Source organism: Poeciliopsis prolifica, unplaced genomic scaffold, assembly GCF_027474105.1.
Source record: "Poeciliopsis prolifica strain line A6 unplaced genomic scaffold, Auburn_PproV2 SCAFFOLD062, whole genome shotgun sequence".
In the NCBI taxonomy this organism is placed as follows: domain Eukaryota; kingdom Metazoa; phylum Chordata; class Actinopteri; order Cyprinodontiformes; family Poeciliidae; genus Poeciliopsis; species Poeciliopsis prolifica.
In genome coordinates this window covers 893,502-911,568 of record NW_026562437.1, presented here as the reverse complement: position 1 = coordinate 911,568, position 18,067 = coordinate 893,502, and the positions used below count along the sequence as shown (strand labels likewise).

Genomic DNA, 18,067 nt, shown 5'->3' with positions numbered 1-18,067 from the left:
TAAAATCTCACACAAGACAAGAGACAGACAATAGTCAAAATGTTGGATTTTATTGAAATTATTTAAAGAGTGTCTGAATAAAACTATTTAGCTTGATTCATCAAACTCGAAGCAGAAAAATATATGCAAACCTGAGAAGAATCTTAAAAAAATAAGATACAAATATTTAATGAATGGATCAAAACTTAAGGCACAAATTGTGGATTAAATCGTTAAATATATTCAAACCAAGAATGAATCATATAAAAGCTGCAGCAGTAAAACTCCTGAAATGAGATCAGAAAGAGAAAGTTTGAGAAAATATGCAGGAAGATGCATGTATATAAAAAATCTAAATCACATTTACCTGCGTGGAGACGTTGCACTTTCCATGATTAAACACCAGATGTCGCTGTTGCATTGGCTGGTCTACTGCTGCTTTTCAGAACCAGCAGAGAGCTGTTGGATGGCAACCCCAGGCTCACCAGCTCCTCTTTAATCTGGAAAATAACACATTTATTTAAAAAAAAATTCAATAAAATCTGTCATTTTGCTGTTGCTTCCAGATTAAACACAAAATAATTTGCGTAAACTCTGTTTTAACTTGTTAAACGTAGCAAACGTTGGGCCTCAGGATGTTAGACTCAATCTGAAAAGGAAGAGATTAACAGATTATATAAATTTCTATGCAAAGTCCATCAAAGAACATGATGTTGGTTATTCAAGTAAGACTTTCTCCACATAAACATATTTTTACTCAATAAAAGTAAAAAGCTTATTTGTTTTTCATTCAGTGGGAAGAAAATCCAAAAGTTTTACTCAAGTAAGACCAGAAATTCTTCATAATACAATCACTCAAGTAACGAGATCCTAAAGGTTTGTTTTATTTTTTTTAAAACTTACTCAAGAAAATGTAAATTTAACTTTCTATTACCGAATTCAGTGTAATAACTTTACAATTATTACAAATTTAAACTCTTTTTCTGCATCTATGTGCCAAGTTTGTATCAGTTTTGAATGGCAGTTGTTGGGCCACACAAAAACCAGTCCAGGTTCCAGTAGCGGCCCCCGGGCCACACTTTGGACACCCCTATTGAAAGTGATAAGAAACAACCTTTGCAGTTTCCAGCCAGAAACTCACCTTTTGCAGGACGACTTCGTTGACGCTTCCTCCCGGCGACAGTGAAGTCAAAACCTTCATGTTCACTCGAGCCACCAACCCTGACGGACAGCAGGTTCAGAGCGAATCGGTGGAGATTTGAACCGGCATGATTATCAGTTTCATCACAAAGTGAACTGAATTCACTCACCAAACTCGACTTGCACAATGACGCATCGAAGCTCAGAGTGATATTTCTGTGAACTGCGAAAAGAAATTAATTCAATAAACTGGAGATAAACAGGAGCAAAGTGCAGAAACAGAGTTATTAAAGCTATAGCATAATTTTTAGTAGAAATATGTTAATGCACTTAAAATAAGACAAAACATGGGAGCTTTTGAGTAAATAATTTCTTGTAATGAAAAAGTTTTAGTTTTATTGGCAGAGAAATTCACTTATAACAAGACGATTTCCTCATAAGTGAAATAATCTGCCAAAGGATCTGATACTTTTTCATTAATATCAAGTAATTATTTACGCAAAATAAGCTCCTGATAAGTTACTTTTGTCTTAATTCAACTGTGCAAAGATATTTGTGCTGGAAACTAGACAAAAATCCTTGCTTGTGTGTTTTTGTAGATCTGATTTTATTGTTGAGCAGAGAATCACAATAAGCTAATTTTGGCGTTTTTAATTTAATACATTTTGTGATCCTCCAGTAGTTTAAGTTTCCTAGTTTTGGACACCATCAGCACAATTAACTTCCTTCAGAAAGCTGCATATAGATCTCTAAATTTTGAGTATTTGAGCCAACTATTAGAACAGGAAACCAAACAAATGGTTTATATTGAACAAATAACCATTGTCCTGTTACAGATCAGAATGTTACCTGTCCGTTGTCTCTCTGCCTGTCTTCCACTGAACTCCAGAGATTAGTACACACTTTTCTTGTGTCCCAACATGCTTGAAACAGGCAATAGTTCAAACTAGACCAGACTTTCTCAAACTGTGCACTGGTTATTTGACGTAGCATGAGCTTAAGGTGCAACAGTGAGCTCAGGAAAAGGCTTGTGTTAAAAATAATAATGATAAGTGGCTTATCGCCGGGTCATTCAGAAGAAAAGCTGAAGATACCAGACAGATCAGGAATGTTTATGTTAAGATTTGAGCGCAAGAGAAAACTCTGAGTCTTTGACGGCCCAGCAGTCGGTTTTTATCTCAAACAAAGAAGTCCAAGTATCGTGACATCTTGCTGAGCATTGTGGGAACAAAAAGCAGCAGATGGACGGATAAAAAGCAGAGCATGTGATTTACCGGCATGTCTGCATTCCAACCCTGATCTGTAGTCAAAGGATATAGATCACGATAAAAGTGACCGAAGTTAATGTCCTTCAGAAATCTACCAAACAAAACAGAACGAGTTCAGTAACTATACTGTGTCTCCAGTGCAGGTCGGTATTCAAATCCTTTCAGTATTTGTCCTGTTTTTGAGAAAAAAAGCTGCCAAACAACCAATCAAACACGGTTCTGAGGAGGGCGGAGCCACTGAGAGTGAGAGCTGAGCACCGAAAGGGAAAAAAGGTGGAAACCTGTTCAGATTTAGATCATTTATGGGCTTTTTTTTCTCTAAAAAAATAATATCCCTATTTATTGATCATCACATTTCACATATTTGGGGTTTGACTAATAATTTCTTGTGTTATTTATACATATTGTTTATTTTAAAAATCCATCTGATACTTTATCAGAAGATACTGACTTCAGCATTGCCTGGACAATGAAACAGATGGGGTGGCTCTCTCCTTCTTCGCTGACCGATGGCGTCCATGTCAGAGTGAAGTTTCCAGATCCTGATGAATTCTTAAATGCATTAGCCGGGCCGCTGAACAGCAGCTCAGAGATTCTTTAAAAGATAAAAAAAATATTACATTTCATGGACATCAACAAGTAAACTTATGATTACAGCAATACTATCAATCTTTTGATTCATATTTCTGAAGGTATTTTTAGTCAAAAACAAACTGTTGTTTGGTTCTTTGTCTTATTTTGTCTTCATTGAACCTTTATTTCATTGAAAACAATTGAAATAAGTTATTTTCTTGATGATTTGGACCTGTGATATTCTAGTAACAGGTTGAATACTTAAGATTTAAAAAAAATCAAAGCAGTGAGGAATTTCAGATGGCATTTTCAGTGAAACAGGGCAAAGCTATCACTAGGAAAAATTTTGTTTCATAAGTACCAATAAAATGTGCTAGCTATATACCATCAGTGCCTGTTGATGCATATTTTACACACATCAAAGCCTAAATTGGAGGCACTTTTAGATAGGTTTGCTAATATTCAGCTTCTACCAAATAGTCATTAATAATACTTATAACTTGTAAAAGAATTTGTGCAAAAGGTACAACTGGATTTTGCATGACGTATTTAAGGTTGAACCTCATTTTGAAAGGAGGAAATGTTTTGGTCTCGACTCACGTAGCATTAGCAGCCTCGGCAGCGATGCTGATTTTCAGGGGTTGATTCACTTTGGTAGACAACTTGGCTCTGTTTGCTGGAGTTGGAGGAAGAAACTTTGGAAGAAACAATCCTTCTGTGCAGGATGGTACAACAGGATCCACTGTAACCAAACAGAGAAGCACCTGAGGCAATGTGAAAAAAACAAAAACAAAACTCCAGGTAATGTAACCTAAAGTCAATATATTGGGTGGATCACCTTCAACTTCCCATCAAGGTAGTTCCAATGTTTAATCTTTGAGATAAAACATGTCTTTAAATGTTTTACTTGTGTTGAAAGTGTGAAGTCTTATTTCTCCTCTTTGCTGAGCATAATTTGCGCTCAGCCTCATCTTTTGTCACTTTCTTTACCTGGAAATGCCTCCATGCCACTGGTATAGCTCCTCCTCTTCTACCCGGCTGCTTAAAGTCATTCTGCCGGTTTTTTATTTTCAGCTCCTCTTCCTACATACTTGTCTTATCCTCTTTCTTTTTATTTTATACGTGTGAAATGCTGGTATAAATGCTCCCATCATGCGGTTCAGTATTATTGGAGCACTTTTATAAATGCAGTACATTTTCACACACAATATCGGACATATTGGCATCGGCTCATCCCTGTTTAAAGTCACAGTACTGCCCAAACTGCATCGTCTACAATGTTACAAGCTCTATTGAGAGATAGAAACTCTTACCATGTAAAACAAACTGGAGTGGTATTTTGCTGATTGCCTGACTGGTCGTTTTGGTTTCCTGAACCCCGTTAACACGAGTCAATGTAATTGTTTGCTGTGGGAAGTCCTCCAGTACCAGCTGCACTGCGTACGATCCTTCATCGGTGCTGTTGGTTCTGTTGAAGGAGAGCGTGCAGGTCTGCACAGAAAGTCTTCGGTTTAGTCTGAGGAAGCATTTCATACTGCATAAACCCGCGTAGAGGTCAAAGGTTTCACTGCTCACCGATGACAGGTTGAGAACGGATGGGGGAGCACAAGGCCAACATTCATTCAACGAATCAGATCCAAATCTGCATTCAACTTTGTCTCCGTCAGGGTCAAACGCCATCAAGTTGAAATCTCTTTGACAGTTTGAAGGAACCCTGAAAGACAAAAGTTGCTGGCTGTTATCTTCACTCAGCTTTTCATTCTCATCCCGGCTTTTTTTGTCTGTCGGCGTTGACCTGGAACATAAACGTCTTTATGTCTCGCTGAACCTGTTTCTGGTTTTGGTTTCTCAAAGGTTCTGACGACTTGTTCATGTTACCCTTATTTCTGATGTTCTGTTTTATTTTATTTAGGCGTTATCCATCTTTGACTTTCTTTGACCTTACACATGTTCATCGTCAGAACAAAAGCACATTTTTGGCAATTATCCTCAATGAGATAAAAACATGATCTCAAATCTCAATCAACTAACTGATGTTTGTAGTTGTTGTAAGTTGACTAACAGGTTCCTCAAGGGATAAACAGTAAACATATTTTAAGAGTTTTTTAGTTACTTCTCAGTTATCTCTGTAAACTTCATCCAAAAAAATGTACACTGCAAAATCAAAAAGTCCTACCAAGTATTGTTGGTCTAGTTTCCAGTAAAATATGTCGCTACACTTCAAATAAGACGAAACTAACTTGCAACAAAAATACCAGGTAATATTTATTGTTTTTGGAGTGCAGTGAAGATGCGTACCTCACTGCTGGAATGATGGTGCTCTGAGGGGAAACGTTTGGCTTCCTGGTATCCGATCGTTTTCCCGGTTCCACAAAAGTCAAAGCTCTCCAAGATACAACGTTATTTCGGATTTCCCATATCCAGTTCCCACCCGCAAACCTTTAGTGGAAAGAGAAACTCATTATATGAAACAAATATGGTAATAATTCTTCCTCTGAGTCTTGAAAATGATCATAGAGCTTTTATAATAAAGTAGTTTAATGTTCTTGTGCTTTGATGAACAATTTGTTGTTCCAGATAGAAGTTGATTTTGAAAGAAGTCTGTTTGCTGCTAGAAAAATAACTAAAATGTATTTTTTAACTAAAGAAAATGACAGAAAAACCAAAACCAATCAATAACAACTTTATAACTCAAACTATTTCAGTTCATGATGTGAACGATTTACCTTCAAGATACAGGTAAATGTTAAAAGCAATGCATGTTTTTTAAAAGCGCCCTTACTCAAGCTGGGTTACAAAGCTTGGATTAATAACAGTCGTCATCGTTCCTTCTCGCTGACACCATTCTCCGCTGGGCTCCAGGTCGATCTGCTGCAGTGTGGGATTCAGGCTCCCACAGTAAGGAGAGCAGTACCACATGTCAGAGTGGATGCAGGAGGTGAAGCCCAGCTTGTAGCGAAAACTCACCTGCAGAGTAAGAGGTGAAACGTTCAAATAAACACAACCTGCAGATGCTAATAAATGGCGTTATTACGTACCATTACGGTTCCATCTGTATTAATTTGCTTTGGGTAGTAGGTCATCATTGTGCCCAAAAAGTGAGTGGCGTGTGTGCCGCCGAGCAGCAGCAGCAGCACCAAGCGCAGCATCGTGAATGTTGGAGCTCAACATGAAGAATGTCAAATTAAATGAACAACTCGTCTTCTGCCACGCCTTTCTCAGTGACAAGGAGCACTCAGGTTTGACAAGATGTTTGTCTTCTTTTATCTGCTTTGTTTGCATTTTTGGTTACGTTCACCCTCAGGTGAAGCTCTCCAAACATCTGTACCCCGTGGTTTCCTCTCTCCTTTGGTCCAAAGTTACTGCCAGACAGTAACTTTGGACTGTCTGGCAGTCCAAAGTGTTTTTGTTTGTTTGTTTTCCTTTTGGACTCGATCACTGCAACCTTTGGAAGAAGCGTCAGTTCTGAGAACGGTTTTACCCATCAGATGCCACAGAGAACAATGCAGACAGTTTATGGTACTCCACCCAGAAAGGAGCTGTCATTCTGCGCCACATGCCATCCGCTCCACAATGCTCTGCTGCAAACTCAGCAGAGAACTGAACCCGTCGTAACATAATGCTGCACCGTTTCACTCTGCATCTACCAAACTGTCCACTGAAAAAAACTCAGACACATTTTTAAATGTGAATCTTTCTACCAATACTCATTTGTATGGAAGATTCCCAGCAGATAAACATTTTCCTTAAGTTTATTTTTATTTTTTTCAAACTTTTTACTAGATTTTTCTAGGTTTACAAACACATTCGCATAACAGTAGCAACCACACAAAGTCTTTATTTTAATTGAACCTTTTTGATGGAGTGTATTAATTACATGAATGTGTTTTAATCAGGTGGAGTGTAGGAAAGGGGGGGGTTCTTAAAGAGACAGAGGCCTAATTTCAGAGTGTTTTTAATGGAAGCTAGTAAATATCAATAAGCTGGACATTTTTATAAAAGAACCTGGTTAAGTTTTGAACTGTGTCCACAGATAAACTCTGAATGAATTTCTGTTTCTAAACAACAAGTTTGTGACCTTTGCAGCTGCCGCATCTGAACATTTTCTATTTCCTTTTATGCATATTATCTCTCACTTTCAGAGAGTTTCATCCTGGTCACATTCTGGTCCATCAAGTAAATCCGGACCAGGACATTTTCCAGGAACGGACCAGAGGTTGTCTGGTGAAGTTTAACTGCATTTGCCTCTGAAAACTTTTGTTTTTCTCTGGAGACTTTAACTCTGTCAACATGTTGCCGTCTGTGTTTCCTAAACTCCTGCAGGACAGATTCATCAGTTGGGCTGATTAGGTTTTAATCAGATGATAGAAAATATTGTCTGTTTTTAGAGAGAGAGAGAGAGAGCCTTACATGCATACATTGCAGAACTGTATCATCCACTGCAGGTTTGGTGCTACAAACTGGACTGCAGGTTTGGTGCTACAAACTGGATAGGAAGCAGAAAAGCAGTTTTGCATTTTGACTTTAGAAAACATTCTGACATCAACAAACCAAACTCATCACCGCAAAACCACCATCATCTCCACAGTTTCCTGTAGTTCTGGTTATCATTTTTTATTTTATTAAAGACCTCTTGATTGACAGCAGAGTATTTAGTGTGTACTGGTCGCCCCCTAGTGGCTAAGCATGAGAATTCATTTGAAATGTGACTTTTTTGTCTTTAATCTATCATCTGCATCGTGGAGTTATAGTTCTTTGAATCAATGAAAATTAAAGGTTATGATTCTTTTATTGAATGTGAAGAAAAACTGCAACAGCATTGTTAACGAACAACTCAGACACCTTGTGGTGACTCAGTGTCAGTGAATAATCCATCATAACAAGATATTTGTATTTTCTGATGTCCTCTGTTTGCATGTTTGTTTAAATTTTTTATGGCTCCACGGTGCCAAATGTGTCCCTGAACCCCCTGGTTTCCTCTTTTCTTTGCCAGTTTTGGTTTCATGCTGTGAAATTTGTCTCGACGACACAAACATGTTTGGTTTCCTGTCAGATTCCATCACTGCAAACCTTTTGAAAACGTCAGCTTTAGTAGAACAACTTCGCATGACAGACGCCACAGAAAACAATGAAGGCGGAAGAACAGCGCAGCCTCTCTACTGGAGCCGTAACAGATCTTTCAGTCACTGCCAAATACCATCTGTAGGCTAAATAAAGGATTCATTATGTTTGTGTTTTCTTCCGTAAAACTGACTTTAAACATATTTACCGTCAGTGCTTACAGGTTTGATGGCACTTGTGGCTCTTTAAAAAAAAATAAAAATCAAATCCTAAGGATCAAATGAGTTACTGGCTGCTACAGTAACCACCATCCAGCATAAACTTCAAACACCAATAAATGTCTGGAGAAACACTTTACTGACTATTCAAAATACATTTGAGGAATAAATAAAAAAATGTTGACAACCATCTGTGATATTGTCCAAATAAAACAGACAGATTGATGTTTGAAGCCTTTATTTTTTGTTAACTGTAAGTGTTTAGGTGGGTTTAATGACATTATGGTTCATTTTCACACTCAGAGCAGTCAAACTCAGAGCAGACGCGTAATTAAAGTTTGAAGTTAACCATGTTGTTAATATTAGTGATAATAATATAAAGTAAAACAGGATCTTAATCAGTTAGAATCCTGAAAGCATTTTCACTGATTACTTATGTAAGCTAGTAGCTGCAGGATTATCAACACCTGACTTCAGTTATTTCTGCTCTTCCTCAGAATGACTTGGCTTTTGTGAAACCAGTTAAATGAGATTATCTGACATGTTGTAAGAAGCTGCAGGAAAGATTGTATTGCTGAGATACAATCAGTAATATTCAGAAGCACATCGCTGTCAAAAAGGACGATAACTATATTGTCTATATTGCAAACATTTTACTCCTGTTTGTGAATCAAACTTTAGTTGTGAATGCCACTCCTCCAAGGAAACCAACAGACTGCAGGAGGAAGCTTTTCAAGTTCAAACCTATTGGATCTCTACAGGCTGCATTTATATTATCACTTTGTCTCTGGGACTCGCTGTTTGGACTCAGACCTTTAAATCTGGATATGTTTGCATTGTGTTTCTCTCTCTGCACATTATTTGTTTCATCAGCTTTCCCTTCCTTCAAACTCAATTCTTTTCGCTCTCAGGACAGAAGCTTTGTGTTTGCCGACATCATGACCTGTTTTTGGGTTGGGTTGCACAGAACCAAACGAGAAATGTTTTACATTCCAACCTCCTGTCTCTCATGCAAGTTGAAGTAACCGACTTGACTCGCCGGTTTTTCTCCTTCTGTAAACTTTGCAATGAAGTTGAGACGATTTAATGGGTTTTGAAAATTAAGACAAGCTTTATTTCAGTGTTTATTTCAGTGTTTCCCATGTCCAGTTTTAACCAGTATTAATAGTTAGTAGAAACATTAAATATGTCTTGTTTAAATGTCCTTTTCAGCCATTATAACCTTATTGGCAAATTTGAAAGAAAATTCAGACTTTTGTCAAATTTTCAACCATAATAAAGAGGATTTTGAACAAAAACCAAAAATGCTTCATTTTGTAAAGTTGTTCAGTTATTGATCGTTATAGTTATATCTCTGTAAAAGGTTTTGCTTAAGCAGAACAAATTTATTCTCAACCTTCCATCCATTTGTTAATTTAATGTTTAAGGTTTATAATCCCAGCCTCTGGCTCGGATCACTTGGTCCTGGTGTTCGGGTTGAGTCCGATAAGTAGCAATGCGAAATACACGGCACCAAGTTTCAACGCTAAGCAGCTAAATAATGAAATATAGATGTTCAAACACAGCAACGGTTTGAAGTTTGTCTTAAATTAAGGCGCACTTCTGCACTTTTCAACGGTACCTTCCATCAGCATCACCATTTTAGAGCAAAACCCACTTAACCAGCAGTCGATGAAGAGGAAAACTAACTATTAAATAACTTTAAAATGCTCAACTCACAAACATAAATTCAGTCTTGCCTTGGCGTAATTATTTCCACTTGGCTCCTGAACTCTGTTGTTTCTGCTTCGTCCCTGTTGGCTCAGTGGTTTTTGTAAATCCCACAGAATCAACTGGTTCCGATGGTTCTGGGAATTCCCCCCATGAGCCAGTTTGCATTCCTGCATGAACTAATATTAAATACCTAATAAGTTATTGAAATGTCCAGGATGTGTGAAACACTAAGCTTTCTAACATCCGCTATTGTCATGAATTGAGCAAATCAAAAAGTTTTAATTTTAATATGAACAAATCTTTATTATTCTAATCTCAGTAGTTTTTTCTTTTTTTACATTTTTCATTAAATTTATTCAATCTAAGTTGATTAATTCAGTTTCAAGAATGTGTATCAATGTGTCAATATTCAGTTTATAATGATCAGTTTAATAAAAAGCGGTAGTTTTGGTTGTGTAATTAACCGTTTTTGGGTTCAGTAAGTATCTCAGATCAATCAATCAATCGAGTTTATTGGTATAGCACATTTCAGCAACAAGCCAGTTCAAAGTGCTTTAAAACATGAAAACAGAAATACACCATACATCCAACAGTTGTGGAAACCAGTGACAGACATCGCATGAGCATCGTTAGCGTCATCAATACACATCAGATGTGTTGATCAATGTTCCATTTTTCATGGTTTCAAAGCAACAATACACAGCGTCTTGATTTACAGGAACTCAGTGTTTGGTTCTGGTTCTGGGGATGCAGAGCAGAACCAGAACCAGAAGACCTGAGAGGTCCAGAAGGTTGACTGATGGTTTTGGATAAAAATCAAAAAAAGATATTCATGATTTCTGAATATATATTTCCCTTTCCAGATCGGTCGGTTCTTCATGACGCTGTCTAGGGACTCGCTGTTGTGACGACCACTTGGCCGCTGCTCAGGAGGCGAAGACTGATGGTTGAAGGCAGCCCGTTGTCAACCAGTGTGTTTTTAATCTGCAGAAGAAGAGACAGGCGGTTAAGGTGACTGACTGCTTGCTTGAGACACTTAAGCCTCTACAGGATAATCAACCTGTTTGGCTGAAACTGCTTCTGCATCATGTGCAGTAAAGAGGTTTTACTGACCAGAGCTAAGATGGCATCAGAGTCATGCTCCATTAACAGCGTGGTAGAGATCAGCATATTCAGAGCGGTAATATATGGTGGGCCTGTGAACAGAAAACCAGATTTACATGAACCTCAGGAATGAAGAAAACAGCTGATGCACTTTAAAACATGATGAATAAGAAATAAATTTACTCACCGTTTCCAATCGTCACGATGACACACCGAAGGTCAGAGTGTAGCAAAGTAGAAAAGTACCTGTTGGAATAATTTAAAACAAAAGTTTTATTACTAGATTGTATATAAAGTTGATCCGAGAAGCAATTCCAGAAACAAAGCAAGTTTATCTATGGGAGGATATAAGGAAACATAAATATTCCTTTTGTTGTATTTACAATTACAGCACATTTGTGATAAATGCTAATATTAATTATGACAAAGTGTTAACTAACTAACTAACTAACTAACTAACTAACTAACTAACTAACTAACTAACTGTCTTCATTAAGACTGCTATCAACTGGTAAACCATTTGGTTTACCAAACCATATAGTGTGGTAAACCAAACCACATCGTTGCTGGTTCACGTAAATCTAGTTTGTACCTGACTCACATCCTCAGCCTGCAGGGTTTGGAAAGGTTCCCAATGCAAATCTGTCTGTCTATCAGTCATCACTAATATAATTTAAATATCAATGACAGTGCAGTCATCATTTTTCCACTTATGATGATTTGTGGAAAATGACTTGCCTTTGAAAGGAGTAAGTATTAAGTAACAAATACGTCTCAAGAGGAGTATTGGATATAACTGAAAGCAGCTGCAAAACTCAACCATCGGACATCACTACTGTAGCACAGTTGAAATATTAATGACATTGTAGTCATAATCATCACAAGACACTGACTTTGCCTGGACAACGAAACAGATGGGGTGGCTCTGTCCATTTTCACTGGCAGATGGCGTCCAGGTCAGAGAGAAGCTTCCCGATCCTAACGAAGTCTTCACCGCGTTGTTCGGTCCGCTGAACAGGAGGCCGGTGATGCTTTTACCAAACAGACACAAACAGATTGGTTAGGTCTCTTCAGATCCTACTCTAAATTATCCACAGTCAGATGAATTTCCTTGACTTTGGTTTTCTTCACATACTTCACATGATTATGATTGTCACATACATATACGTCTTAGTGAACTTTATGCGTCTGTTGTGGAGTTATGTGACAGAACATGTAGAACCAAATTCCTGACTCTGGGTAAAACTTGCCAAGCTTGAATCCAGTTTGGAAGGTTTTCAAAGTTTCATTAACTGCAGGTTGGAAGTTTGGAAAGAAGCCAGCGCAGGTCAAGCACTTAGAAGCAACTACAGATTATAATTAGACTTTAGTATTTTTGCTTTCATTCATATTGGTTTTGGCAGAAAACAGTTTAGCAAAGCAAAAGAAGGGCTTAGCTTTTGGTTTGCTTTCTTCACTGTCTTACTTTAACAGCAGTAGATTATTGATAAGACATGCAAAGTCTAAGCAAGAAAATGTCTAAAAGTATACTTGCATAACAACCATCGATCTTCTAGAATTCAAACTTTGCCTGTCAGTGAACATCTTGAAATGTGTTTTGATTTCACTCACTTAGACTGAGTCGCCTCAGCGCTGATGTTGATTACCACAGCTTGACCAGCGGGGGTGTAGAGCTGAGCTCGGTTCTCTGGAGTTGGAGGCAGAAACCTGGGCAGATAGGCGCCTTCTGCACAGGACGGTACTGGTGGACCCACTGAAGACACAACAGAAAGAGAAAGTGAGCTGAGATGACACAGCATCTGGCAAAATGTGCAAACATTTTGTTGCCTCTACTAGTGACTTTTTAAACCCCAGAGCATCTGTTCATCGCTATAAAACAAGATGGCGTCAGTGTGGTCTTGTACCTTTCAAAACAAACTGCAGAGGAATCTTGCTGATGGCATCATTGGTGGTTTTCACCTCCTGTGAGCCGTTAGTTTGAGTCAGAATTATGCTCTGTTTGGGAAAGTCCTCCATGACCAACTGGACGGCGTATGGAAGCTCAGTACTGCTGTTGGTTGGGCTGAATGACAGAGAACAGGTCTATAACGACAGAAAAGAGACAAAAACATGAGGAAAACCTTCATATTTCATACTTATTAGTATTATTTCAATATGTAATTAAACAGTTTCCACTGCACCCATGTTGTCCACATTTGTTAAAATGCTGACTGGAAACCAGGACATTTTATGCACAGTTTTTGTTCATGTATCAGTGGAAGCAGTGAAATGGGTCACTTTTAAAACGCTGCAACTAATGATCAGGATGATGTATTTAGTATTTATTAAATATCTGAGGTTGGATGACTTTTTGAATACTTACGGATGAGACGCTGAGGACAGACGGCGGTGTACATGGGTTGCACTCTGAAGCCAATGTGTTCCCATATCTGCATCTCACTTTGTCTCCATCAGGGTCAAAGGCCAATAAATCTATGTTTTTGGCACAGTTTGAAGGGATTCTGGCAGAGAAAAAACATCCATATAAATATCACAAACCTGAATTTGTGGCTCAGTTTTTGTCATGCAGTCGGAAAGTTTGACTCCAGACTCGTAGCACCAAGTTGGCGACTGATCTGCATGTGATTTATTGAATGACTTAAACATAAATTTTTCATGGGTTTAATGAAGCATCCATTTCTTGTCCTTTGTACCTCAAAGCAGGGAGGATGGTGGTCTGTGGGGATGTGTTGGGTTTTCCGAGGTCCGATCGGTTCCTCATTTCAACGGCAGTCAGAGCTCTCCAGGATACAATACCATTTTGTATACTATCGATCCAGTTTCCTCCAGCAAACCTGCAGTGGAGATTATTGAACAAGTTTTCATACGTAGCAAGAGCTAATTCAGATCCACAAAACCTGGGAAAAAGCTGTGAAAATAGGTTTTTAGATTTGATTGATTCTCAGTGATATTTTTAAAGTGGAGGACTCACACAGTCTGAAATCCAGTGTTGTTGGGGAGCAGATGAGTTATCGCTCCTTCTCTCTGACACCATTCACCCCTTACTTCCTCAATCACAGACAAACCGAGTGTTTGGGTTTGTGCTCCACAGTTGCCACTACATTGCCACGTATCCAAATCTATGCAAGAGACAAAATTCAACTTGTAGCGAAGGATCACCTGTGGATTTAAAGAAAAGACATTTAAAGTGCAATCAAACCCAAAAAGCCAAATAAAAAATTTGCCAAAGTTTCTTGTCTTACTGAGACTGAACCGTCTGCAAAAGTTTTCTGTGGGTAGTAGGTCATCATGGTGCCCAGGAAATGAGTGGCTTGTGAAGCGCTGACCAGCAGCAGCAGCAGCAACGAGAAGAGCAACATGGTGAAGGAGTCGACGTCTCTTCACAAATGCTGGGAGACAACAGAGACGGAAACATTTATATTCCTTCTTCCTGCTTCTGTTTAACATCATTTGACAGACAGATGGTGGAATGTTGTTAAACATGTGGTTAAACCCAGTAACACCTGATCACTGTGTCACAAAATCAGGATGGGAAAAAGCAAGTGCATCTTTATTTGTGCAGCACTTTTCACAGATAAAATCAGAAAGTGTTTCACAAATCAGAGCAAACTGGACTTCTTGAAGAATCTGAGATCCTACAGCACCAAGATGCTGCAGATCTTCTAGAAATTGGTGTTCGAAAACGCCGTCATCTGTTGGGTTAACAGCATCAGAACCAGAGGCCTGAAAAGGCTCAACCGCCTGATAAAGAAGGCTGGTTCTGTTCTGGTTCTGTTCCAGTTCTGTTCTGGGGACGACTGAGGAACCTCTGTAGATGATCAAGCAAAGAAGGATCCTTCATAAAATCAAGAAGATTATGGACAATCCTAACCATCCCCTTCATGAGACTGTCTCTTCAGTCAGAGGGTTCTCCAGATTTGCTGTGAAACAGACTGCTACAAGAGATCGTTCCTGCCAACAAACATCACAACCGACAACAACTCTCTGAAGAATTTAAATTAATGAGCTACAACAACATTTAATTCCCTTTGGAATTAACAAAATACTTTTGAACTTAATTAAATTCTAATTGAATAAAAGTAAAATCTGTATCACTGTCACAATCCAGACCAAACCCTCAAAAGAAAGGTTTTCCTCTGTAACAGAGTCAACAGGCTGAATTTACACTTCAGCAAAACCATTTCCTCCTTTCATTAGATTACACTATCATTGTTATCCAGTAGGGGGAGCTGTTGTAATTTCTATGATTTCTAATGTTAGCCTATTATTGAGTCTGTGTCTTCCTCTCTCTCTTTTGTCATGTTTTATCTGCTTACACGGACATGCTGCAGCTTATTTAACCATCTTTATGAGTGACTGTCTTCAGTCATACATAAACAAACTGAAACTGATTTGACTCCACTTGGTGTCATCCCTAAGGTGAGCTCAGGGTGGCGCAGCGCTCGACGGTGAATGAAACTGTCTCTGTTCCATTTGTATGACATGCAGGGCTTGAATCATTTGATCATTTTTATATTCAAATTACCAAAATATTCTCAGACGAACATGTCTACACATAAAATCATGTTTCCTTCTTTAAATGTCTCTAGATGAAATTATTCTTTAATAAGCATTTGAATAATAATAATAATAATAATAATAATAATAATAATAATAATAATAAATAATAAGCATGAAGTGTTTCGTCTCGAAGCAAAACTGTATTGTATTGTGTCACTGAATACTGCCACCTGCTGGAGATTAAAAATCCCTACAGGCAACTTAGTTGACAGACTGATTTGATGATCTAGTTTATACAATAAGATTTCAGCCATTTTATTTTATTGTATAATATATATTGTATAATTTCATATGTTCAGTTAAATTCTAAATACATTTGATATACTTAGAAAAGTCAATAAATAATGTGAACATGGACCATAAAGTGAAAATTTAAGTGAATGAAGATGCTTGTGAACTGTTTTTTTCCCCCACAAATTTTCATAAGAAAATACGTTTTTTAAACATCTTGAAATTTAGTCTGTTAGGCTTTTCGACACAACTCCTCCTGGTGTAGAAAAAAAGAACAATTTATCTGAAATAATTTATAAAAAGTAACTGAGTAATTTGTAGAATCGCCGTGCAGCTGTATCCTCAGGTATACAGCATGAACTGTGTAGGATAGAGGAATACAGTTTGATGTCAGTATATAAGTGGCATCAGTACGAGCTATAATGCCTCAGCATTGAGGAGCTGGATTTATTTAAATAAGACAGCTTTCATTTGCCTTGAGGCTCCAAAGTTGATGCTGTGCCATAAAATATCAAGAATTATTTTTGGCAAATGCAACCCGTTGACAGATTCGCTTGCTTATAAACAGTTTGGCATCATTTTGAAACATTGGTTTTATCTAACGGCTTGATGCATGCGCCGACGCATCGGTGTTGTCGGATCCATCACTAGTCCAAACTAATAAATTAAATAAAACTCTGTATTTTATTAATAAACTGGCAAAACATATTTGGGGCCCTGCCCATAGCAATGCATAAGGAGAGCAGTGACTGACTTGCGAAGCAAGTCAGTCACTGCCTCCATGCATTGCATGGCAGGCACCTATTAATCTTCACCCAATAGAACGCCTCTTTATTATTATTATTATTATTATTATAACTTCTTCTTCCGCTACCGTTAATGCGGGTCGCACCGCTGCGAGCCCACCCACAAAAGTGGTATCAAAACGTGCGGCTCGTTCCCGGCATTGGAGCTATTACTTTTATGGGGAATCGGCGTTACGACGGCGACGTAAAAAGCGAAAAACGAGCGAAATTTCCAACTGCCGAAACGCAGAGCATAACTGCCACCAACTGCCGCTCTGCTAGAGTGAAAAATGAAGTGGATTTCTGACCCCAAATAAATTTTGAAATCACCGCCACGCCCACAAATATCGTGCTATCGGTATGAAATTCGGACATGACATCGATACGTATGTCTGCTCCGGTAAAATGTTTTCAAATTTTTTCTACGGCTTACGGTTTTCTGTCAAGGTGCTTTAGAGCAAAATCAAGTTCCAGCCTAACTGACGCTCTCCACCATATATTTTCATACTTTTCTGGAAAATTTCAGACCTCAGCGCACACCATTTTTCTCTCATCGCTGCAATTACTATGAATGAGCTACAGATTTGATTTGCAGGACTATTGGAGACAAAAAATAGCTCTCTCATATGCTTCAAACGGTTTTCCGATACGTATCACGGTTCCCGAATGGCAAGGAGTTGTTCGGGCTGCTTTTTCCATTATAACTGACTGAGCTGTCTCACAAAGATAGAAATCTGTCTCTGCCTCACACACATGACAGTTGACCTCTTTAGAACTACAATTCCTGAAGGTTAGAACTACAACATGGCGGAACACTCAGTGCCTACAAAAGAGGTCAGAGCTGATTGTCAGAACTACAACATGGCAGAACTGTCAGTTACTACTGAGGAGGAATGAGCTGGCCTTTAGAATTACATTGTGTTTGGACTTTTTATAACTGATTTTAAGCAACCATTGTTACACACAGGATTAGTGTGGCAATTTTAAATTAAGCTTAATGAAAATTTCAAAATGAAAGCTTGTATATTTCTCTCAGGCCTTTCAGAAAAAATAACTGCTTCAAGCATTTAGAATTAAGTCTCTCCTTGTGTGTCACAATGACATGAGAGTTGACCTTCTCCTTAGAACTACAATAACTGCAGGTTTGGACTACAACATGGCGGAACAGTCAATGCCTACAGAAGAGGTCATAGGTGAATATAAAAACTACAACATGGTGGAATTGTCAGTTACGACTGAGGAGGACTGAGCTGCTCTTTAGAACTACAATTCCTGAAGGTTAGAACTACAACATGGCGGAACACTCAGTGCCTACAAAAGAGTCAGAGCTGATTGTCAGAACTACAACATGGCGGAACTGTCAGTTACTACTGAGGAGGAATGAGCTGGCCTTTAGAATTACATTGTGTTTGGACTTTTTATAACTGATTTTAAG

General features: G+C 38.3%; 2 protein-coding genes across 2 annotated transcripts; both read right to left on the bottom strand.

The window, feature by feature from the left end:
- Nucleotides 1–29: 29 nt before the first annotated feature.
- Nucleotides 30–6,135, bottom strand: LOC129379891 (uncharacterized). Its single transcript, XM_055060831.1, has 11 exons — nucleotides 5,999–6,135; nucleotides 5,743–5,927; nucleotides 5,259–5,399; nucleotides 4,536–4,674; nucleotides 4,274–4,451; nucleotides 3,561–3,702; nucleotides 2,839–2,982; nucleotides 1,290–1,342; nucleotides 1,121–1,200; nucleotides 347–479; nucleotides 30–266 (listed from the first exon to the last, which is right to left on the bottom strand). The coding sequence occupies exons 1-10, from the start codon at nucleotides 6,107–6,109 to the stop codon at nucleotides 375–377; spliced, it is 1,278 nt and encodes a 425-aa protein (XP_054916806.1). The 5' UTR covers nucleotides 6,110–6,135; the 3' UTR covers nucleotides 30–266; nucleotides 347–374.
- A 4,309-nt stretch (nucleotides 6,136–10,444) lies between these two features.
- LOC129379890 (uncharacterized) lies at nucleotides 10,445–14,443 on the bottom strand. The gene is made up of 10 exons (XM_055060830.1): nucleotides 14,299–14,443; nucleotides 14,028–14,215; nucleotides 13,750–13,890; nucleotides 13,419–13,557; nucleotides 12,961–13,138; nucleotides 12,668–12,809; nucleotides 11,950–12,087; nucleotides 11,244–11,302; nucleotides 11,066–11,148; nucleotides 10,445–10,936 (listed from the first exon to the last, which is right to left on the bottom strand). The coding sequence occupies exons 1-10, from the start codon at nucleotides 14,413–14,415 to the stop codon at nucleotides 10,841–10,843; spliced, it is 1,281 nt and encodes a 426-aa protein (XP_054916805.1). The 5' UTR covers nucleotides 14,416–14,443; the 3' UTR covers nucleotides 10,445–10,840.
- Between the last annotated feature and the right edge of the window lie 3,624 nt (nucleotides 14,444–18,067).